The sequence below is a fragment of the Cylas formicarius genome, unplaced genomic scaffold (genome assembly GCF_029955315.1).
Source record: "Cylas formicarius isolate icCylForm1 unplaced genomic scaffold, icCylForm1.1 PGA_scaffold_6__28_contigs__length_40554024, whole genome shotgun sequence".
Lineage (NCBI taxonomy): Eukaryota > Metazoa > Arthropoda > Insecta > Coleoptera > Brentidae > Cylas > Cylas formicarius.
Genome location: NW_026844347.1, coordinates 6,920,398 through 6,946,162, shown reverse-complemented (window position 1 = coordinate 6,946,162; position 25,765 = coordinate 6,920,398). Strand labels below are relative to the sequence as shown.

At 32.4% G+C, this 25,765-nt stretch overlaps 1 protein-coding gene across 1 annotated transcript in view; it reads right to left on the bottom strand.

The window, feature by feature from the left end:
- LOC132702915 (kinesin heavy chain) overlaps positions 1-25,765 on the bottom strand; it is a 30,460-nt gene that overhangs the window by 2,530 nt on the left and 2,165 nt on the right. The window contains exons 3-15 of the mRNA XM_060671773.1: positions 25,565-25,708; positions 23,005-23,148; positions 22,791-22,937; positions 21,922-22,219; positions 19,237-19,497; positions 18,990-19,185; positions 18,694-18,919; positions 17,778-18,124; positions 13,745-13,902; positions 12,579-12,680; positions 5,441-5,558; positions 3,057-3,316; positions 1,590-1,792 (exon numbers count right to left, since the gene is read on the bottom strand). Of these exons, the coding sequence (XP_060527756.1) occupies positions 1,590-1,792; positions 3,057-3,316; positions 5,441-5,558; positions 12,579-12,680; positions 13,745-13,902; positions 17,778-18,124; positions 18,694-18,919; positions 18,990-19,185; positions 19,237-19,497; positions 21,922-22,219; positions 22,791-22,937; positions 23,005-23,148; positions 25,565-25,708 (2,604 nt within the window). The remainder of the gene's footprint in view (positions 1-1,589; positions 1,793-3,056; positions 3,317-5,440; positions 5,559-12,578; positions 12,681-13,744; positions 13,903-17,777; positions 18,125-18,693; positions 18,920-18,989; positions 19,186-19,236; positions 19,498-21,921; positions 22,220-22,790; positions 22,938-23,004; positions 23,149-25,564; positions 25,709-25,765) is intronic.

Genomic DNA, 25,765 nt, shown 5'->3' with positions numbered 1-25,765 from the left:
TTCGAGATATAGCTGTTTAGTTTCTTTTTTATTTGTTCTGGTCTTCAATTAATCATGACGACCGACGGGACGAGCTTAAAAAAACAAAAAAGTGTCATCGATACTTGGAAGGTGTCAGTTGCCATACCGAAAACATTACGAATATAGCAAAAACCGGTCTTGGTCTTATCGTGCGGGTTTTACGATATATCAACAACAAATTTTCACGTTTGCTTTTCGTCTACCTTGTTTAATTGTACTCTCCAAATAAAATTCGCAAACAAAGCAGACGTTCACAACCTTCACATGAAAAACAAAAATGTTAAACGGTTTTAAACAGTGGCGATTTACAACTGTCAGTTTTGAGACTAGAACAATTTTAAGTGGCAAAATAATTTCCTAGTTTTTTACTTCCCCAAGCAAAAACAGGTTTTTAATTTGATAATTTTAATGTAACAAACTTGTGAAAAGTGGAAAATCGCCAACGAATGTCCAGGAAATAGCAGCGAAAGCACTGGGAATCAGTTGATTGACTGTGCAGAAAATTGTGCATGAAAGAAAAACAGTACAATATCAAAGAAGGCTAAAAAGTATGAACGAAGAAAGCCAAAGACTGAAGATTTGAGATAAGATGGGAAAATGGAAGATCGTGGTTTTATGATTTGATAGCTCAAAAACCAATGCAACTCTTCCAATTTTGAAAAAAAATTTAAAAACCCTAGTATTTTGGAACTTGAATTGATTTTTTATGTGAACAGCCATGTCAGCGTATTTAGTTTTAAAAGAAATATAGTGGATATACCAAAATCAGAATTTACAAAGGTGGTATTTTTAGACGAAAAGTGGATATTTTCCAATAGATGAGGTTCAAAATCTTTAATATTTAATATTGTTACTAATACCACAACATTTTGGTAGCCTCTGTGTTTTCTGATTTGATTCATATATTTAGTGACTTTTGAACCCTCAAAGGAATATAACCATATAACTTCCGCTAACTCATTAAATTTGGGGTTTTCTAAAATATTCTCTATATATTTCCATTTTTGTCATTTTTTTATTTACGACAATTCAGATTTTTTGTAAATTGAAAACATTATTCTTTTATCCATTTTTTAACAATAACAATATTCATGATATAATTAATTAATTAATAATTGTCATAATTAAACAAAATAAGTAAGTTTGGGGTGGCATGGCCAATTACGATTTTACTTCCGGCTAATTCTGACCTTTATGTAAAAAATAACTAAAACATGTTATATATGTACTCTGGAAATCAGCGAAGAAAAAGCCTTTTTTATGGAATAAAAAAAATAATTAAAAAAATGTAACTTTAATTTTATTTTCCAAACCGATACAGTATGTCCACGGATGGAATAAAAAAGAGGACAAATAGAACTTTTGCTTGAAAATCTGTGAGTAAACAAAAACTTTTATAAATTTTGACTTTTTAGTCTATTTGTCTTCTTGTCTACTTCATCTGTGGACATAAGTATATAATATTAAATCTAAACATTATACGACTTTTGTATTAATTTTTTTTTCCAAAATGTAAAATAAAAAAGATAGAGGGGGAGTGACATTCATAATAGATCACTCGTTCTCACCTTTACCCCCAACGATGATGGACTTGCGTTTCTGAGCATCGTCGATCGGAATGGACGTCAGGCCGCCAGGTTTTATGACCCCGCCAATGATAGCGTGATGTTGTCCGGATCTGATTGGCTTGGCGATGGTCGCTGCGGGTCCACGCCTTGCCAGATTTTTCTGTCTCACTGCTTCCTTAATTCGATCCACCTCATATTGGTACCTTCGGAAAATATATAGTATATAATTGTATGTCAATTGAAACTTGAAAAGTGATTATAATTTGAAGTAAACATGAGAGGAAAAGAGGATAGAAGATGCTACACAGGGTGTTATTGAAATGAAATTATCTAATCTATGAAATCAAACCCCACCATGATACTGAATCGATATTTTGTTAAATCCAAATTGCGATACCTATCAAGCAACCCAATGTGGTCCAATGATGTTCGCGTCAAATATTTCATGTTCACTTCGATGGTAAACTTGCCGTTTATCGCACTGTACCGATTTCAAATTATTAGTAACAAGCATCAGGTATCTTGGATGGTTATCAGGTTGGACGATAAACAAGATATGCTAATTCTTATTCTTTATTATGTGTTCCAGAAATAATAAAAATGTTATCAGCTTCCCACATTATTTCTTCGATTCCAATGTTCGACGCATTTACTCCTCTAATAAAAGTGATTTTCTGTTTTGAGATTTTCGTTTCGAATTTCTTCTTACCCATGGGTGAAATAAAATCATTCTTTTGCATTTCAAACATTATTTTGTATATTATTTTTAGAAATTATTTCTCAGAAATTCTACCCATTTTCAAGAAAGAACTTTTCCAGCAACTTGTGGGAAAGTAATTATAATTCTAAATTTAAACACTAAGACACAGGTAGATCAACTTCTTGTCGGCAAGTGCAATACTACGCCTATGGATTATGGATTAGGGCTAAGATAACCTTTCACAGTTCAATAATAACATAATTTTCTCGCATTAAGAAACAAAGCGTACACCAATTATTGTTGGGGTTTAAATTTATGAGATTAACAAAATTGTAGTATTAATACACAAGAAAATGTGCGTTAAAACAGTTTTTTTTTTAATATCTGAGCTTATTAAACACGGAGTTGCACAAGTTGGCAACCGAGCATCATGGTAAACCTTATTGCCTGGCTTTATCGCCGTCATTATTTCACCGATCCGAAAGGTCCAGTGGCGCGACAAGCATTTTATACCAAATCTATGGACGGGACAGTAAAAGACAAAAAATTAGAAAATAAAAGGGTACTTATATATACAATGTGTCCCACAGGTAACTTAATATTGATTGAGTAGATTACTATCTGTAAGGTAATATAGGTAATTCTATTTATTCCCCAGAATTAAATAGTCCAGAAGAAATGACATTGGTTTAATTCCAAATTTTTTAATTTTTGCTACTTATAGTTTTCCTTGAATAGATCGACGAAGTTCCTAACAACATTTTTACCTCTTTCGGTCCCGCATGGCCCCCTCCTTGGCCTCCCTCAACGCGGTCTCCAGGGCTTTCACCCTCTCCATCGTCACGCGGAGTCTCTTCTCTAATTTCGGAAGTTCGCAACGCAAATCTGCGTTATCTCTAACGAGCTGTTTGTGCACTTTAGTCAACTGATCCAAGTTATTCTCGAGGAACGATATCTTTTGTTTCTGGGCGAGAGAACCGCCATCTTCTTCGTTGTCCTCGGACAACATATTTTTTTTCATGCGGGCCTAGAAGAAAAAACGACGTACATCACAAGGCTGTTAATGAAAAACTTTCATCAATTTCTTTTTTTTTTTTAAATTTTAGTTTTGATTAGATCTTGCAGGCAACAAAATCCAGATTACAATTTGGCGACGCTTCTAAATATATTATTCCTTCTTCACTGATCTACAACAAAATGACAATAATTCAATTTGGAAATTATGGCCTGGAAGATCCTACAAAAATACACGAAAACTTTGTCTTACAAATGAAAATTAAATATAATAATGATAAAAAAGAGTTTGAGATGAAAAATGCACGTTTTACAACGTAATGCATTTTTTAAAGAAACTCCCACAGGCTACTGCAATACTATTTACAAAACTTCTGGATTCCTCCTGTGTTGGTTGTTGTTCCAACGTTAGCAAGTTCGACTCAACAACAACTGACGTAGGAGGAATCCAGAAATTTTGTAAATAGTACAACATAATTCATTTGTAAGTGTAGTTTTAAAAGATCGAAATACAGTGTACACATGCGGCAATGAAAAAAGCCTTGTACGTTTGTTTTGTTCCAAATTCATTTATTTTTTCATTCCTTCCCCTATATGTGAGAAAGTGCTTAATTTGCGTGGCAATTTCAAAACAAGCAAGGGTTGGTTGCAAAAATTTAATTAGAGATAAGGCAATCAACTAATGCCAAGTAATTGACGCAGGGTAACCATTTAGAGAAAAACTAGACTCAAAAATCAGAGCAATGGGTCACATTGCCGAAGAAAGTGGTCTATATTAATAACAATAATAATTAATTAATAACTAAATTCAATTAAATTATATTAATTAATTAATTTATTTAATATGTTGGATTTAAAAAAATATTATGTTGGTGGGAGGGTTAAGACTGTCTTTATTCTTTGTTTATGAAGTTTCGATTATGTTATGGTTATGTCTCGCTATTACTATCGTCTGGAGTAGAAGAGATGGAGAATACGTTATGTTTTCTTAAGTATTATGTCTGTCCATTAATTGAGAAAAGTCGTCCATTATTTCATCGATCCGCCGAGGACTCCTACAATTAATTATAATACTTTATCATTACACTAATTAATTAATTGATTCTATCATTATTATTGTTGTTAATATAAACCACTTCCAATTAATTTAACGAGACTTGCTATAAATATAAGATAATAAAGATATTGAGTGAAATACGAAAACAAAAAATTATGAAAAAAAGTAACATTTGTTTGTTCAAGTTTTCAGTATTATTATTATTCTTATTATTTTAAAGTAAATTGACCATGAAATGCTGGAAACTATTTTCGAATTTCTGAAATAACCACCAGGGGACGTAATAATCCTGTTTTCAATTATTTGACCATTTAATAACACATATCTTTACATGTATTCACTATTATTTTTTTTATTGTTAGTAAACGCCACTCGGTGGCAAAGTAAACAATCACAATCGCGTAACTTATATAAGGATCTAGCCTTTTTCGTGTGCCCAAATTTGTTAAAATGCGTAAAGCCTTTTTGGAGATATCGACATTGATTTAAGTAAATGTTCGAACACCCCTCAGAGATAGAGCAAACACCATTAAACAAACATCATTTGAATGTGTCTTTGCTATAAAACATTATTCTACTCACTTTATCTATGCTTAATACGAAAAATTTTTGTAGAAACAGGGTTTAAAATTTCAAGATAACAATTACGCCCCCCGATGGCCATTTAAGAAACTGGAAAATAATTCCCAGTACTTTTGGTCGATTCACTTAGTAATTTTTTTCTCAATTTATAGAATCGTCCGTTTCCTCAAAACTGTACCTCGTTGGGTCACCCCGTATAATATAAAGGGTTTTTTAAATAAGTGTCCAATATTTCCCACGGCAATTCGTTAAGTATTTTTAGAGAGAAAAATAAAAATAAATAATGTACTTACTGGATATTATGAACTCATTTTTATTCACTTGCAGGTAATGCTTATATATTTAGAAACAACAGAAGTAAAAATGAATTCACAACACCTTGTATTTCACAAATGAAGCCCTAACGTGTTTTCCTGTAACATACCGAAATAAAAAAACCCTTTTTATATAATACGACCCGAAAACTTAATAAATACTAAAAAGCAAACGAATGCTGACCTGTAAATCCTGGACGAACAGCTTTCTGAGGTTATGCAGGGTTTGCAATTCCTTGGCGACAGTATCCTCCAATCCTTTGAGGTCTTTTCGAGCTTGCTCTCTTCTTTCGTTCGTAGCTCTGCACAATTTAACATCTTCGTCAGTTGATTTAGGCCAGAAGGGCAGAATGAACTTGCGAAGCCACACCACACAAGCGAGCAAGACAAAATAATCCGTTAGGTTTTTGAAATTTAGCCTTTCATTCGTCGAAATTGTATGGATTAGATCAATACCAAAAATATTACTGCCATTTTACGAGCTTATTCCATTACTTAACTCATATTAACATCAACCAAAGGGGAAATACCAGCAGAGACTCGTCAACATGTACTAGATGATCAATTAAAAAGAGACGTAAAGACTTGCGGTGAAAAAATTTAAGACTAAAGTGGCTAGAATTTATTTTTAAATTTCTCCAATGGGGGCTAGGGGGTCGTAACTGCATTCTTGAATTTTAAATCCCGTTTTTTTGGAAAATATATTACTAAAATGAACACTGTTTTAATAATGGTAAGCCATCATGAAAATATTCATAAGATATATATATATATATATATATATATATATATATATATATATATATATATATATATATATATATATATATATATATATATATATATATATATATATATATATATATATATATATATATATATATATATAGAATGTTAGGGCATTATTTAACTATACTTTGTTGCAATAAATAAAGAACTTTTTTTTTCAGAAAATAAATGCTAATTGTAATGATGCCGCAAAACGCCATTTAGCTGCGATGCAAGCAATCGAAATTAATCCGCTCGTGGTAGCGAGCAAGTTTGCCAAAATCCATTCAGCCATTCTGACATTATTGACATTATTTTAGAGCAAAAACTATTTAACGAAAAACAATCCAATTTATCCCATCTTTAAAACGGTGTCCATTTTAACTATCTGTAATATAAAATTATTTCTCAAAAAACGAGAATTTAAATTCATGAATATGATTACGACCCCTGGCGTAATCACAAAATAGAACCACAAAAATTATTTCCAGTCTTTGCGACAATTACTTTTCGAGAGTGTCCTTAATTGGTCACCCAGTACGCTAACCACTTAGATGTATTAAAATGTTATTCAAATCTTTAAGGGAACTGTGCTAGTATTATAACATCACTTTGCGAAATATCATATATACAATATGCTTAGTTTTGCATTGATAGGAAATGTTTAAAGAGAAAAATACTTAATTAGAGTATTTTTTGATAGGTACCTTTTTTTTGTTAACTTTTTTGTGGACTTCTAGTTATATTAAACTATATTTTTCGATTTTAATACAACACGGTTTGAATTTTAAAACAGACTGAAAACTGAAAACCGAATAGAAAAAATAATAAACCGGATGCGCTTATTATTATTTACACCCATATTTACATCACATCTTATTTGTCTCATTGTTCCAAATGACATCATTAACAATGAAAGTGCTGCTGGAATAAAACACGGAAAGCAAAAGTTTGGTTGACGACGTGTGAGAATTTTCCAAAATTGATTTCAGACGAGGGTGGTAAGCGACCAAAATAAAGGGAAAACAATTACAATTTTCATACCGTATCCACAACGAAACATTATATAAAAATATTAAAGGTTACATCAATTTCATAAACACCAAGAAAAATATACTGACAGTAGGAACATTTGCAAAATATCTACCAATTATATAGAATCCGTCCTGATATGAATTTAAATACTAAACGAATGTGCTCTAATCTCATAATGGCCGTACATGAAAAAAAAGTCCGATCTTTCATTAAACTGCTAGCTATAAACATGAGAATCAATCAGTTTTTCAACAAATAGGAACGAAAAAAAAAATGCGAGGTGTTCAGACATGCAGTCAATTATGGTCAAACTAGAAAAAGTATCATATTTTTTTAAGTCATTTAAAGGGAAGTAAAACAGGCACTTTTTTTCCATTGTCACTTTTTTCGCTCTACTCCAAGGTTGTATACACTCATTAATAAATGAAAATTTTCATTATAAATGAATGAATTAATGTAATCAACTTGTAAAATATACGGTGGCAAATATTTTGAAAAGTTTTGATTTATATGGAGTGTTTTATATATTTTACAATTTGTAAAATTGTATCATACAAATACCGGTGACGGGTGCTGAACTTGTCCTTCTCGGTTTCAGGTAGCAATTTATGATTGAAAAGTTTAATAATCGGTTAAAATTTGGAACTGCAAATCGCCATCTTGAACTGTTTAATAGCTTTCCACTTTCTTTTGTCACCCTGCACATAACTAACTCTATATTATTCAGATATAGAATAATTCCCCACACTATAATACTAAGCCACAGTGTAACTAATATTTAAGTAGTTATAACTCAATCTCAAAGCATTAAATAAATACTTGTATTGAATTCGTTTTTTATTTCATTTATGTCCCCTAATGAAAATATCTGAAATGTTTTGATACCACCTAACTTTTTCAAACTAACATAGTATCTTAACAAAAATGAAACTATAAATGTATATGAGCTATATTGTTAACTTCTTTATAAAAACTGACTAACAATATGCCTTAAAAATGCAGTCGCGGAATTGAAAATTGGTTTTAGAGCTAAAAAAGGTTGGAATAATAAAAAAAATAAAAATAGCAAAAACATTTTTTCGAATATATCCAAGAACCCGGATCTGAATTTTATTGACCACATTCAGAGTGTATGTTACTTTTAAGTGCCCTTTTACATTGGACAAATAACAGTTCAAAAAAATGTTCACTAAACATGAACGTGCACTGCAGTTCTATCGAAGATCGGACTTTTGTATAAGTGACGTACTTCATAAAGTGAAACTGCTTGCCAGTAATCAAACGTTTTAATAGCTTGCTCGCGGTCAATAATTATAACGATGCGGTGCGTGTGATGTGACGACGCGTCAAGAACACAAATAAATAAATTAATAAATAAATAAAAACTCAAAATCCAAAAAAAAATCACAGCAAAATCATAACGATAACTTTGGTCGTATTTAATCTTTACACATACTATTGTGGGAGAATTTTTCAACGGCAGAATTCCATAAGACAATTTTAAGGGTATATTTATCAGTCAAGAACACGTTTGTTTTTTCATATTCGACATAGGTTGCTTAGTTTTCCAAGATACAGGGTGTCAAAATTGATAAGCACGTCCAGTTTTGGGAGTTTTTTTTGAGTCATGAAAAAAAAATAGACTTTTTCCGAAAGTCCAATTTACCTTGAAAAAGATAGATACGAAAAAAAAGGAAAGAACAAGGAGCTTACCTAGATTTTACTTTAAATATCAGTTAGATCGCCCTATACGACGACACTAAAATTAATAATTTAATTTTAATTACACATGACAAATGACGACAAATAAGCGTAGGAAGCTTTTAAAATTAGCTGAAACGTTTTTGTAATTAATTAAAGAAAACGATTTTTTTCTAAAAAAAAACTTATTTTTTGCTGATAAATATGAACTTAAAATATTTGTATTGAATTGTGAAAAGCCTTGTATTATTAGTTAAAGTGCTATATAATTTTAACTTACTACGATTTAATGGTATCTTACATCTTCTAAAAATTAAATTCAAATATAAATAACACAACACAATCACAGTGCTTATCACGCCTATGGAATAGGGCAACCAAGACACATGTACTACGACCAACCAAAACATTAAAATATCTAATTGCCCAGTGTCTCTATCACTTACTTACATAATAAGAGTATTGTCTACCTGGTGAATCATTTGTATCATCTTATATTTTTATAAAAAAATAGTTATATTCTTTTCGATAATACTATTGTAAATGTAAATCGAATTCGCAGAATAAACGGATAAATATACTGAGTGACCATTTTTTTAATGGTCGTATGGGTAACATTTTAACCCTTAAAAATACGGGGTCGGTTAAGCGGGTTAAAAGGTATAAATTTAGATGCATAATGTCCTGAAGCTACCAAAAATAAATCATCAAACTAACAAATATTTTATAAAAACTAAATTCTTAAATTTAAATATTTCCAATTTATAGGAAAAATCGTTAATTATTTTAGGGTCTGCAAACGTCATTTTTGACATAAAATTCGAGATTTGTCGAAAACGATTAGACTCGGGTATAGGACACAAGAATTTAACAGGGACGATAACATACAGGGGGTTTTAATTAAAATAAGAAAGCTATTTATCTACCCTAGATGAAACCATGCAACTTTTCTATTTACTTTTTTTTATTCCTAATAGTTTCTTAATTAAAGGCGCTGGGCAGCCTGTACTTCATAGCTGCATTTCCTTCGGACCATTTAGTTATTACATCAATTAGACATGAAATACTATTAATAAAATTTCGTTAGTTTTCGTTTTATAAAAATCTAAAAATTCGCACAAAAATACATTCTATTTAAAATTTCAATGTTGGTACTAATAGTTCAAAATTGTTCAAAATCGTTTATAAGTGAATTCTGAAGAAACCCACATTACAACTTTTGTAGAACTTGTTTGTTTATAAAGTTTGAAATGCTACGGAGGAAATACTAAAATTTTGGGTTTTCCCTGAAATATTTCTAATTTTGGTTGCTTCAGAACATTTTTATCTAAATATACAACTTTTATGCTCTTTACCGGAGGCTGTACTTTTAATGGCTTTACCCATAGAATCATATTGAAAAATTGGCTACCCCAATACACCCACGATATTGAAAAAAAATATTATTATTAGAATTAACATTTTAATTACTAATTATTGATCTCTGACATCTAATTTAATTAGTTCCGCTCCTATTTGAAATACCACATGACAAAATCTATTTAAAATAAATAAGAATTAAAAGTTCAGATTTTCACGAAATTATATATTATGACATGACAATTGTTTCGACAACACCTCTTTAGTTAACGTTCAAACAACAAAAAAAAAACCTCAGCAACTGAGTTCCCATCAAAACCACTGCTCTACAAAAACTCTAACGAACATACTCACACACATACAAACATACGTGCAAAAATAGAGTCTCTGAATCAAATGAAACAAATAATATTCGAATTTAAGTCAGTGACTTCGTCTTGAATACATCTGAATACTATCCAAATGAGGAAGAATGACGTCAGAGAAGACGTAGTCTTGAACAAGACATGCCATTCATGATTAAGCATTTCGGTATGGGCAAGGTAAAGAAATGTCAAATTAATCTGAGATTATTGGAGTTATAGTGCTTCCACAAATCTTCTGGATTGCTCCTGCGGCGGTTGCTGATCAATTGAACTTGCTGACGTTTCGCCAATCATCCTGTTGGCTTCTTCAGAGCTTAAACTGAAACTGTTTCAGTTAAGTTCTGAAGAAGCCAACAGGATGATTGATGAAATGTAAGCAAGTTCGATTCATCAACAACCGACGTAGGCAGAATCCAAAAAATTTGTAAATGGTCTTTTGCCCGTTGGGACTCCTCCCATACCAGTTTTATGAGTCTTTCGTTGTCCTGCGTTGGTTGCTGATAAACGAAACTTGCTGACGTTTCACCAATCCTCTTGTTGACTTTTTCAGAGCTTAACTGAAAATGGTTTGCATTCTACTCTGTACTTGTTAGAGGGGGCGGAGTTAAAGCAGGGACGTGAACATTGTCTGGGATGACTGAATCCTATATTGGTGGAAAGTAAAGACCTGAGATTTTTCTTTAGTAGAAGAATTGATTACATGCAAGAATTTTAGTTTGGTCAAATAAGATGATTACGTTCAGCAACTACTGATAAGTTTATTTGTCGCAGTCTTAAAGCTCTTTCATATTGTTTTAGCCTAGTTGATATTTTGGCCACATATGCATGGAATGCTATAAACTTTTAGTGTCTCAAATGGAATTTTGTTTTTGATGGACCAAAGTTGAGATATTTTTGGACAAGTGGTAAATATTGTTTTAATATATTTCTTAACATCTTTTGATATGTGGTGGCCAGCTATGTTTTGAATATATGGAAGGACCACAATGGCAAGTGTGGGGTTGTATTCTGGTTTATTTTCTTCAGAAAGTTGTTGTGAAATGTAATTGTAATAAAACGCTTAATATCTCTATTGTGGAAATTATTTGAGAGAACAGATGTTAGGTGTTTTAATCTTGAGTCCAGTGATTCAGGTTGAGATAGCTTTATGGATCTGTAAACAAGAGAGTCAATAACCGATGATTTTTATACTTTATGGTGATGTGACAATGCAATAAGACATCGACCTATGTGGGGAAGTTTCCTGTAAATTAAATGACCAAATGTTAGGTCTGATTTTTCTGATTATTAGTTTCTAATTCAATGGTGCAATGTATGGTTACAAAAATCTTACGAAAGCTTCTTGATCATGAGGCCAAAAGTATTATCAAAGTAGGGTTTGCAATGACTGGGGATAATGTAGAATCTATAGCTGTTCTGCTGTTAATATTTGTTCATCAATTTGAGAGTAATAAGAAAAATATGCTCAGATAAGCATTTTTCAATTAAGATGAGAAGATTTGATTCTAGACTCTCGGATTTTAATGCATTTGAAATAGTGTCGATAGTTTTCAGTAAGAAATTATCGGTTTTAGTTGTAAAGAGTATCAACGTAGAAGCTAGAGTTAGATATTTTGCCGGATAATTGGTTGAAGAACCAATGGTACTAACAATAGGTCGAGGGGGTCATCCTGATGTGTGAATCTGAGACAAAAGTATTCACTGATTTAAAATCGCCTACTGCGTCGAGTGCTCGCATTATTAACAACATAACCAAACCCTTTTTACACGAACAATAGCTGAGGACATCTATGGGTGACGAGCAACAACGTCAGGGAAACAATCAGGTGCAAATGCAACGTGTGAATGTGGAAAATCGAGATTTTATTGCAAAGCGTTTTGTGCGCGCCCAATTTGGTTTCTACGTTGACGAGGTTTTTTTCGCCCTTGGTAATATTGGGTTTGTTACGCGTTTTTTCTTTGTACGGTAAAAAATCCTCCCACAAACTCGAACGGGAATCATTTAAATACAACTTTTTCTTATTAGGCAAGTTTATATTGGCATGTTGATCGGTTGACTTGCGATAATGAGCCTTATTATCAACTGATACTGACATTAATTCCTGCAGCTTGTGAGACTTGTCTGTTTCCTCTGACTTGATCTTCTCGTAGTCGCTCTGAAGTTGCTGTTGAGCCAGGGTCAATTTCTGATTTGTGCTGAAAAGAATAAATATATGTCGCTCAGTTCCATATAATAGGGCTAATGATCTAAAAAATTTAATTGCTTTAGAAATGGCACTAATTACAGTTTCAGATGTAAAGTATGGTAGAGTATCATCTATATAGTTTCCGCATTCTTACTTTCTCGTGAACCACTGTGAGAAATTATTCCAAATCCTGGATATATTAAAATATAAACTTAGGGATGATCAAAATATCACAATATTAATTAACTAAAATCAAAGTATTAATATTTCGGCCAGTTAAAAGTATGATAATTGTAACATAGAAAACATTAGTAACCAAGAACAAAACGACAAACGTCATTAGAAGTTGCCAAATGACTATAAGGAAATATATTGCCACAAAGAATCTGACGCTAGATTTTTAGTGACTTAAGAACGTCATTCGTATGTTTTATGACAAGATGTTTGTTTAACATTTTTAAATCAATTTAATGGATTTTGCTAGATGGTTTTATATACCCATAGCAGTTTCTTTTATTGAGCAATTTCAAATAAAAAACTTGTTTGTTTCAATGTTTTGCATGCGATGAAAATAGTTATCGTAGGGGATATCTCAAGGTATTAAACTTGCAGGATAGCTTACTATTGCTAGAAAGTTTTATATATCCAAAACAGTTTCTTTTATTGAGCAATTTCAAATACAAAAGTTGTTTGTTTCAATGTTCTGCATGCGATGAAAATAGTTATTGTAGGGGATATCTCAAGGTATTAAACTTGGTTATTTTAAATGGAACATACAATATACCATAAGTTGTAATAAATTAATATGATAAACTATCGACTTTGGCAAAAGAGTTTCAATTATGAGGTTGAAATTGTTGTGTGTAGCGTCGGGTTTATCACCCCACTTATAAAAAATATAATAAATCAAAAACGCAGCTATAGTGACTAAAATGCGCCTTCATATACCGAAATCCAATTCCATTTTACATCTAGCTTAGAACTCATACATTCCAGGCCCACTATGATTAGGATTTATCTTCTTAATTTTATCAATCTCTAGGTACGACTAATAAAACTCATAAATATACTCACTCCTTAATGTCGTTGATCAGCTGTTGTTTCTCGGCAATTTCGTCGCGCAACGCGGCGACTTGTTTTTGATGGGCAACTCTGAGCTGGTCCATTTGCTGTTCGAGCGCCATACGCAGGTCGTTCGCTTCTTTTTTCTCGCTCTCACTCGCACCCGACACCTGCAGAAAATTTTAGCAATGATAAAGGATATGGACCTTGTAATTTTTATTATTATAGATATAAAAAAAATTGAGGATTAAACCAAAAAATTACATATTGTATATTGTTTATTAGTATCCGAGATAGCTTTATACAATTTTTTTTCAATTTGGTACTCACTTAAAGAAACAAGGAACTCGTGGCAAATGCCACCACTGCGGGCAGATAACATAAATGTAGAGAGAATATTTCGACAGTCATCTTTATGATTTCATATGAAAACGTTTCAGTTTCTACATTTGTTGATGCAGCGAGATATTTGATATCATATCATATCAGCGATTATGGATTTAGACTGCATTCAACTTCCCTTTTATACTCTATTTGGACTTTATCAATAAAAGAAGAACATCTTCTGAGTCATAGACGTCAGAAGTATCATCGACTTTCGAATCAGATGTTTATGTTTTTATAGAATTTATAAAAAAGCAATATCCAATGTTATTCTAGTAACATGGTAACATAATAACATGGTTGCTTCAAAGGTTTCTGTATGATCAGCATAGGCATCTCAAGCAGCTAAATGGTACCTGTTTATATACTGTTTATAAGGGCGGAGTTAAAGGAGGGACTCGTTAATTGTCCCGGATGACTGATTCCCACATTGGTGACAAGTAAAGGACTGAGTCAGAGCTAAAATTGTTTAGTCCTTTAGATACTTTTATGGATTCTGCAATTTTGATGATTAATGATATTAGTCCGTCTGTCTCTCCGATGTTGAGAGATTTTTGGACAAGTGATAAATCTGGTTTTAACATTTTATTTCATAAGAACTTTTGATATGTGATCGGACTTGAAGGTTGCGTTGAAGTGTATTTTGTCATGGAACGCTTAAGATCTGTGATATGGAAATTATTTGAGCGAAGAGCAGATATTAGATGTTATAATTCTGAATTCAGAGCTGATAACAGTAGATTTGTGTCTGTATTTCCATACTTTTGGTAAATCATACTTTTGACAAACATATTAGGGATTATGATAATGTAGAACCCATAGGTGTTCCCGATATTTGTTCAGAAATTTGGCTGTTACAATCTAAATATGTTCTGGACAAACATTTTTCAATTAAGATGATATGATTTTATTCCAGATTCTCGGATTTTAGATTTTCACGAAATTATATATTTTCACATGATAATTATAGTGACAACACCGTGCCTTTATCAAATGTCTATGTTGTCGAAATAATTGTCATGTGAAAATATATAATTTCATGAAAATCTGAACTTTTAGTTCTTATTTATATTGTTAAATAGAATTTAATCAAGTAAAAGCCACCTCTGTTCAATTCTAGGATTTTAATATATCTGAAATAATTTTGAGAGTTTCGGGAATAAGGACTTTAGCACAGACCGCGAAATAAATAAGTGAGTCTGTGTTAAAGGAATTGTCAATATTTAATAATGTATATTTCACTTTGTGTTATAATTATAATTTTAATTTTTCGAGTTTTTAGTGGGTTTTCATCCATTCTAGATGATGTAAGCGAAATGTGTTCGTTTTTTGTTTCTACTTTTTCAAGTACGAATTTTTAACTTTTGTATTTTTTCTCACCTACATGATTTCTACAAACATTTTTGATTGTTTTGTTTCATTTTTCAAATAAAAAATTATAAAACCTAGTAATTGTTTTGTGTTAATTTTATTTTTACTACGAAGTGCATTGAAAAAAACACGCTATTAAAAAAAGTTTCGTTTTTTTTTATAATTTATAAAAAATAACTAAGTTAATTTTTATTATATGTGACCAATAGAATTCTATAAAAATGATCTATTATTTACGTAAATATCAACATATTCTATGCCTGTATTTTAAATTATGTCAAAATAATAATAATGTTGAAAACTGCTTGTTTTGTCAGATGTTTATAAAAATATATGGTCTACAATTGTCGCAACAGAGACAATAAAGCAGTTTTATATACAGCAATTTATAATTCATAACATATTAAAATTTTATTAAATTCCCATATATTCCTTGTTGGGCTCTTTGTAGCAGACCCGCTAAGCTATAAAATGAAGACCAATAGATATACAATGTGAGTGGAGGAAAACACTGAATGACACTAACCAAAACCATGGAGGGGGCTTTTGGGTCGCATTGACCGACAAACCAATTAATTGCTAACCCTCGCAATCTGAATATCATTCTTACTCACTTACCCTTTGAAAAAAAAAAAACAACAAATTAAACAAATTACACCACAAGCCCTCCAGGTTTTACTATCAAGGCTATTCACGCTATGGGGCATGGAATGTTGTCACCAAAAGGTTTTCAAAAGATATTACTTTTGGGATATGTCATATTATGGTAAAATACCTTTCGTACTGGTTATAGATTTTCTCAAAAATGTTACAAGTATCAAAGTTGTATTTTTTAAAATTCACATTGTAGTATTTTTGAATTCTACTATCAAAATTCAACGTGTGATTTTTGAAATAATTTGGAGATTTTTCAAATAACTTGAGTTTGCTGAAAATGTAATGTACTTTTATTTTCTCAAATAAACATGTTTTATATTCCAGTTCAAACCTTTATAACCTAATGACAACTTTCAGTATCTTAAGTGGGTTAATTTAAATGGAACACCATATTTTTTATCTTATTAAGGCATGCACTTTCCAATTATCTATCAAATTCTACAAAAATGCGAAGAATTAGCCATAGAATACTATCACACCAATTGATGCTAAAGTAAAAAGTTACATTTCCTGATAAGTGTCTACTTCAATTAGTCAAATAAGATGGGAAGCCTTTACAATTCATGTATAACATATGGTCAATGGTTATAAAATATGGAGTCTATGGTTACACTCTACTGTATATTTTGCGTGCATAACTCAAATACTTTCTATATATTAGAGAAATTCATTTTAACATTAATTTGTTTGTTTAGACAAAATTCCAATTATTTAATATAACAAATTAATTTTGATGTTTGACATTAATTTGAGATTTAAGATTTAAGAACCATAAACGTTATTGAAACTTTCACTTATTTTCAGAATAAACGAATGCTTTAGTATACAGTAAGTTCCCTTCAAAAAATACAACTTTCATACTTTCAACACTCAACTAGCAACCTGCATAATAATTTTCAAAAGATACCACAATAGAAATAATTGTAATAGCTAATAATGTAAGTGAATTGAAAGAAATGCTAACAGAGTTGCACACCAACTCCGACAAACTAATCAAAACTAACCAAGGTACATGGAAGAAAATGTCACAAAGGTAGACAACAGGGATATAGGGTCACTGAATGTATAAACCTGGACCAAAAAATTGTTTGTAATAGAGATATCCGAATGGCAAAAGTAAAAAGAAACCGAACACTAGCTTGTTCAGCGTTTGGAAAACTAAGCTATATACTGAAAAACCAACAAATTCACCTACATCTAAGAACTAAAGTTTTTGACGAATGCATCTTACCAATCCTGGGAATATCTCTTAAAAATCCATGGATAAGACAAAGAACAAGGGTAACCAACATAGTGCACAAAGCCCTAAGACTAAAATGGGAATACGAGGACATGTTGCTAGTGAAGAAACTAACAAATGGCAAAAATCAGTCCTGATTTGGAGACCATATGAATTTTGAAGATCCAGGGGAAGACCACGAATGAGATGGATGGATGATTTAAAACTAATCCCCGGCCAAAATTGGAAACAAACAGCCTATAACAGAAGAAAATAGATGAAGGACCTTGACATTCAAAAATGGACTTAGAAAACGCTAAAAAAGAAGAAGAAGACCACAATAAAGCTTTACACTTCCAAAATAGTAAAACTTTTTGAAAACCTTGTATTTTGTCCACAAACCGCTTTATGTACCTGTTCGGCAGCCTTGAGTTTCGCGCACTCCTCCCTTAAAGCGTCGATGCTCTCCTCCAACATCCGCTTCTTGTTTTCGGCCTCGCGCATTGACTCCTGCAGACTCTTCATTCTCGCTTCGTGCTGCGAGATCAGCAACTTGCATTCCGCCAACTCTTTCTCGTACTCTGTCACCTTTTTGTTGCTGTCCTGCTCTTTGCATTCGATGTCCTGCAATCGCTGCGTCAGGTTGGTCACCTCGCTTTTCATACGAGAAATGTAAAGACGGGCGACGGTGAATTCTTCCTCCAGTTTACCCGAGTCATTGGATATTTTTAGTTCGCTTCCTTCGCTGCCCAAAATAGTACCTGGAATAAAAAGAATGGGATTACATTTGCCCCCACGATTTCTACTTATACACTTTTGATTTTTAAAATCCAATGGAGTAATATCTGAAAATCTTGCACGCCATCCTAATAATCCCCACTCCACAAATTCAGTGTCCGAGAAATGACGTGTTTAAATACTCGTGCACTTGTCGAGCAAAATAGGGGAGGCATCAGGCTAATTTGAATTTCAGAAATAAACTACGAGAGTAAATATTTTATCAATTTCAAAAAATTATAAAGATTTAAGAACATGTTTTCTCCAAGCTCAATCGATCTCCTTTCATAGTAATCTCTACATATAAATAATAACTGAACTATGCTCAATATACTGGTAAGCTGCAAATTTTCACGTCAGCACGCAACACCAAAAATGTGGGTCACTTTTCACCTAAATGGCAAGAGCAAAAATAAATTTTATTAACTTGAACTAACGATCGAAAAAACCCGTTCACGAAACAAAATTGCTTTGCTTTGCTACTCAGAGAGAGCAACTCCAACTCTGGTTAAAGTACATGGTGTAATAAAAAGGACGAATGAAAACTACAAACCTATTTCTCCCAATTCCTTCAGCAGGTTGGTCAACATTTCGGCAATCCTCTTCTTTTGGTGGTTACTCAAATCTCGCGTCTGCTGCAATTCCGCCGTGGTGTTGTTCAGCAACGTCTGTTTTACCATCACCTCCTCAGACAAAGATTCCATTTCTTTGTTTTTCGCGTCAACCTCTTGAGATTTCTGATCGTAATTAACCGCCAACTCTTCCAGAGCTTGAAGTACCTAAATGAAAGCATCAAGTGTCAGCATTAAGGTACTCTCTTTTAAATTAACATGAAATATTCGCTCGTACCTCTTTAACCTCCTCCTTGGCGCTCTCGTTTTCTTGCTGTATTCTATTCATCTCACTCTGCAGCGCCTCATAATCTCTACGAGTGCTCGCGATAAGCTCGTCCTGTTCCAACATCTGCTCCTTGAGCTTCTCGACATATTGGCTCTGCTGGTTAATTTCTTCGTCTTTTTCGTCCAACTGCTGGTAAAGTCGCTCCCTAAAAAATAACTTTAAACACCTTGTTTCGAGTAACAAGATAGAGTCCTACCTTTCAAGTTCCAGTTTCTGTCTTTCTTCAATTCCTAAAGTCGAGCCGATCATCAAAGCGGGGGTGGCGGGCATGGGTCCAGTCGGTTCCACCACACTTTCCTCCAAGCCCGACACCGGAGTAACCACCTCGTTGATATCGTTCAGGTTGACTTGTTCTTCGGCCTTGACCGTCTCTCCGGCCCTCCACCTGTTCAATTCTTCTTCCAACTTTTCGACTTTGCCCTTGAGACGAGCGACCTTTTCTTTTTCCTTCTCGTACCTGAGAAATTAAAAATTACACTGTTGCATCCCATATACAGCGGGTGTATCCTTTCAGCGCAGTAATTTACATGAGGTTTTCCCCATTATAAATTACTTCTAATTCTAACATACAGTTATACGCAGATATAATTTAATCCTAAGAATAACAGCTCTGTAACTTCTAATTCTAATTCTAAACAAAAGCAGAATATGAAATATTAATGTATAGTGCCTTCATAGATAAATTGTTTTCGCCCAATGAGGAAAGTTATAAACAGACGAATTTCTGTCTAGATGTAAAATATTGTAAAATGAATATAGAATAGAATAAAATACGGATTTGACAGATTGAGTGTAAAAATGGGGTCGAAAAATGTAAACACAAGAATTTCTTACAGTTAAAGTGCATAACTTTTCAAAAAAAATATTGAGAACCCTTTTTTGTAAAAACATATTAAATATTGTTCTTTTTTGTATACGCAGTTTTTGGTTAGCCACAAAAATCCAAAATGAAAAAGCTTAAGAAAAAACGTATTAATGTTTGATTTCGTGGAAATGACTCGCCTGATTTATAAAAACTGAAATTTCCTACAAACAGAAATGGTACTTCGCACGACAACTGGGAAAACGTTGCTCGACAGAGGACAAAGTAAGGGATGTATTAATGTTTATTAATAAAAAATAATCGAACTAAACGAACACAATCATAAGATCTCCAAATATGTAAAGAAAGTACCTAAATAGCGCGTGAGTGAAAATAAACCTATGCTTTATACAGCGTGTTTATTCGCAAATTTAATCTTCGATTTGACTTGCAAAGCGACGATAAGGCATTATTATATCATAATAACATTCTTTGTGGTGTGTTTCAACTTACCAATTGATGAAACCAATTTTTGTCGTATTGAAAGTGTAACAGTGTAAAGTGTACAAGCTATTTATTTCTCGAGATTTTTAAATTTTCTAGACTGAATATTGGTATCTTATTACCTTTATATCTATATCAAGTTGAGATGAGAACACTGGTCCAGAGAGCGCCTAAATAAATAAATCTATCTAATGGATTAATACAGAATCAGCTGCCAAAATTCAAGATTTTGTTCTCGCGTATGTTGCGTCTACTTGACAGAGTAACGAACAGTTTTGTCATATGTTAAAGTTTACGACCTTGTTGTTTTTTTTTCATTTTGTAGTCTTGAAAATATGAAAGTTTTACTTTTTAAAGTTAATTTGAAGACAAACATGTCTCTGAAGAAAACGGAATCAAAATTTTATTTTTATTTCAAAAATTGAATGTTAACAACATATAACATTTTTAAGGCTCTTTGCATAATTTTTAATAAATATAAAATAAAATATATGCTATTTACCAATCGTCTGGATTCATCTTGCGTCGTTAATAAATCGTCGTCGATAAATCGAAATTGCTGACGTTTCGTCGATCATCATTCTACTCTGTTATATACAGATACAGATTGATTGGCCAGAGCCAATAACATTGTCTCGAATGACTGATTCCCATAATGGTGAAAGGTAAAAACCTGAGATTCTTTAGTTGTTTAGATATTTGTATGGATTCTCGATAGAAGAAATCATTACAAGAATTTTTGTTTAATCGAATAAGGGAAGGACCACATTAGCAAGTGTGGGGTTGTTTTTGAGTTGCGGTCAAGTGTATTTTGTGATGGAACGCTTGATATCTCTAATGTGGAAATAATTTGAGAGAAAAGCAGAAGTTATTTATTTTAATTCTGGGTTCAGTGATTCGGGTTGGAATAATTTTCCGGCTCTGTAAACAAGAGAGTTGTTTACAGTGATTTTCTGTCAACTAAATGAGACCCAATGTTAGATCTGATTTTCTATAAATAAGAATATCTAAGAATATCTAGAATTATTATTAGCTTCTAATTTAATGATAAAACAGATGTTAGAATGTATTCTGAACCATGAGACCAAATAACAAAAGCATCACAAACGTAGCATATCTATAGTTTTGGCTTAAGATGGCAAGAAGATTTCTAAATAGTATTATAGTAGCCTGTGGAAGTTTCTTTAAAAAAATAAAAATTTTGCTGGACAGAGAATTGTTCTGAAAATTAAGTGGTCTGTTTCCTGACATGCTCTATGGACCTAAAATAATTTCAGGGTTGTCGCTTTATTAACTTCTGGTTAAACCAAAGGAAAAGATTATGAAAAGTTGACCCAGCAAAATTCCATCGGCTGGTAGGTTTAACTGTTTAAACTCAAAAGTCACTCAATCAATGAAAATATCGGTTTTTAAATATGTATAGATCGATTGAACAAGTCCAAAAACCTAAGTAACCAATTTTCAGAGCAAATTATTCATAGTGAATTACGCTACCCCAGGAAGTTTTGTCGCCCTTAATAAGCCAAAACCGTTTATCTGCGAAAGCACTATATCACGTTCCAATCAATAATTTACCTCCTCTTCCATTCTTCTGCGGTCAATTCCTCATTGACGGTGACAACGTTCTTCACCGTCTTGGCCCTTTTGCCGAATTCCAAAGTGGATTTGGTCTCGGATTCATTAAAACTGGCGGGAGAGCAACAAATCACGATGGTCGTGCGGGCGTTTCCTCCAAGGGACTCCTGAAGGATCCGCGTTAATTTCGAATCCCTGTAGGGGATGTGGGTCTTGTTTCCGTCGGCCAGGGCACTGATCACGTTGCCGAGAGCCGACAGGGACTTGTTAATGTTTTTCGCCTCGTCTAGCACGGTACCTTTTCAGAAAAATCATTCAATCATACAGCGCGCAGTTGAAGTGTTGAGAATATACAAACTTATTTTCCAAATAAAGAACTAGTTGAAGTCAAATGTTTTTATTGATGTACAACATAAATTCACCCTTTTACTTTCTTTTTACATCTCAAATCATATGAAGAAAAAAAAAACATCATCATCCTGTAAATGTGCGAAACAGCAAACTAATGAAGTGACGTATAGTGTGACTTTACGCGAATATTTAAAAAAATATTACATGGGACTTGCAAGAAATGAATATGATCCCGCTGAAAGGACCACACAAAAATATAAAACATATTTTTTATGTCTGGCAATGGACAATTTAACAACCGGCGGTTCAAGCTATATCTGATATCCAAAGGATTGAGCTTCTTACACTTGGTCATTACTTAATGGTTTATCATAAACTCGAAAATAATTTTCAGCATTTTCTCTTGCCGATTTACTTCAAATTTTTAGGATTCTCTAGTGTCTTGCCCTTATACCATACCTCATTCTCCCACTGGAAGACAGTGATATGTTTCGTTAACACTGTAAAACGACACCTACCTTCGGCACCGGTTTTAGAAACTTTTTCTGAGCCGGCCAAATCGACGAGGTAGAGTTTTCCCGACAGTTTCTTTTGGTTTTCCAAATTTTCTTGTTTAACATTGATGAGGAACACTGAATGCGACCTCGACGAGTGCTCGTTCATGTCTAAATAGAGTTAGATTGGAGCGTCAGTTATAGTTATACTAGTACCGAAAATATTAAAGCGCCTTACTTGTTACCGCTATGTGCCTATTCGATTTCCCTTCCTCAATGGATTCGAACACTTCTTCGGGACTCGACACGAATCTCTCCGTTGCTCCTTTCACGTAAGGCACCCTATTTTTATCTTCGTGTACGCTCAAGTTCACCTTCGAAACTGAAGAAAAATAAATAATATTGTTCCAAGTAAATTTAGTGAATTGCAACACTAAAGAATCAGCAAGCCCGCCTATACACAGGACACTGATGATCAGTGATGATTTAAAATTTAATAATTTTTGTTTCCACGAAGTGACTATTAAAATTTCCTTTTAACGGCTATTAAACAGGATCGTCTAAAATTATAAAAAATATGTTTTTCAGTTTTTTAAATCTGCAAATTTGGCAAAATTCTTAAAGGTAAATACAATTTGCTTGAAAATGAGATTTTAAAAATAATCGCAATAACATATGGTTAAAAATAGAATTATTATTTAAAGTTTCAATTTTAATGATGTTATATTAAAATTTACTTAAAACTATAGGTTTTTTCCGCCCCATTTCAAATAAATGGACATGGTTGTCATTTTTTACCACTTGCCATGTCACCTGATTATTCCTTTATAATGGAATAAAGAGAAATTAACGACGACACTTTAATGACACAGTCATTAAAAGTACTTACAGTAGTGCATTAATGAATATATTTTTTTAGTTTAACACATCAACAGTAGTATGAGGATATAAGATATAATAGAAGTTGCAACAATTATCCACTATCAATGAGTGAAACTTGTGATTTTAAATTTACTGAAAAAAATGTAAATATAAAAGTTGCATAATTTCATCTAGATTTTTTCATATATATATACGGTGTTCCTTCTTATTTTAAATAGAACGCTCTATATAATATTGCATTTCTGGGTTCCTAGGGATATCTTATACCTAAGTCTAACTTGTTTTCCACAGATCCTGAATTTTATGTTAAAAAAAACATTTATTATTTAATTTTAGTTGCATTCGTTGTGAAAGGAAGCATATGGTCATATAATCATAAGAGGTCAAAATTAAATTATAGAAAACATAAAGTCTTTTTTTTTTTCAAATAAAAACTCCACGTTTTTATAATTTTATCTGATTTGGCATTAAAAATTAAAGTGACTTAACACCATCTACTTACAAGTTCTGATATTGTTTCTTTTCGATATGTTACTCTGCTCAATTCATTAGTTTTGTTTTACTCATTTAAATTGTATATTTGATTCTTATCAACCTCTGGAATCAGCTGAATGCTTTAAATCTACTTCTTTCTTCTTTATTGGATTTTCCTTGACAGTCATATTTACAGTGGATTTATTTAATTCTCTTTGCAGCAATTTAGAATTTGTCATTTTTGAACACCTGTCACGACAGATTTGTTGATTCTCCTTTACGTGCTGTTGTCGCGAATTCTATGGATTTCTATACATTTGTCGAATCTCAAATTATCTGTTGTGATTTTTAAATTGTATAACTCGTGTTATATCGGTTTTAAGAATTTCATAAATGTTTTTTTATTACATTATCAATATTATCAAAATTTCTTTTTAGGAGAAATTTTAGTTTACAGTTGAAGTTTAAGGCTGTAATTTTCAGCTTTTCGTATTCTTTCCGATCCGTATTTATTATGCTATTTTCGTTTATATACCTCATTTAGACTCACCAAAAACTGACGCAGGAGGAATCCAGAAGTTTTATAAAAAGCATATAAATACTGCTGTTAAAAAAGTATTCCAGATGCTTGGGTTCATTAGGAGGAGTACTCCAGACTACAACTGTTCCTTTGCAGCGGGTTGAACACAAGTTTTTCATACTAATAGATTATAAACCGAATATTCTTGATAATTATAATCACGCGGAACTACTTCTTATATTTCTTCTGTATTTTCTTCCTGTATATTTTGCAGAGGAGAGTTTCAACTCCAGACATTTTTCAAAAAAACCTGCATTCAAGTTCCGCCTAGAAGTACTAGAGCAATGGCAGTTTTCACCACCCAATCCAACATACTAACTATGCGTTGAATACTTTTATTTCCAGATCACCTGTCTAATGAACTCATTTTTATTATTTTTATTTTTACAATTGGGTTATTGACCTGAATTTTATTTTGTTTTAGTTCTTTAATTCAATCTAGTTTATATATGACCTAGTTTTATTTTTAACGTACTGATAAATAAATAAATAAAATATAAGGTATGGTATTTAAAATACTAATGTTACCAATTAATCAACCGGTATATTTTTAAAAAGATCAACTTGTGACATCACTTAAGTCACTCACAAACCTCAAAAATGGTGGAATAGGACGAGTGAAACTGAGGTGTTTTGGTTTACATATTGAGATCAAACTCAAGGGAGGTACACCTCTCGTGGCATGGTTTTAACATGTTAGGAAGAACTTGATAGAATTAATTTTTCAATTAAAGTTTGACAATAGCATGTTCTGAGAAAAAAATGTTGTAAACCCCCTTCAACTATGTGCAACGTCCAATCAGTATAGTCTGTTACTCAGATTAAAAGTAATGACAAGTGGGGTTTCGAGTCTAAAACTTACCATCAAGCAAATCTCTGATTTTGTCCATGTAAATTTCAAAGTATGAGACTTTGATATGAAATTCTAAGTTCTCTTCCATTGCATAAATATGATTAAAAATATCGTTCACTATACGTGGGATGATGCCCTGCTTGTGTGGATCCCCTAAAAATTACCATCATTATCAGCTAACTATTAACATGCCTCTCCAGACCTCTACAT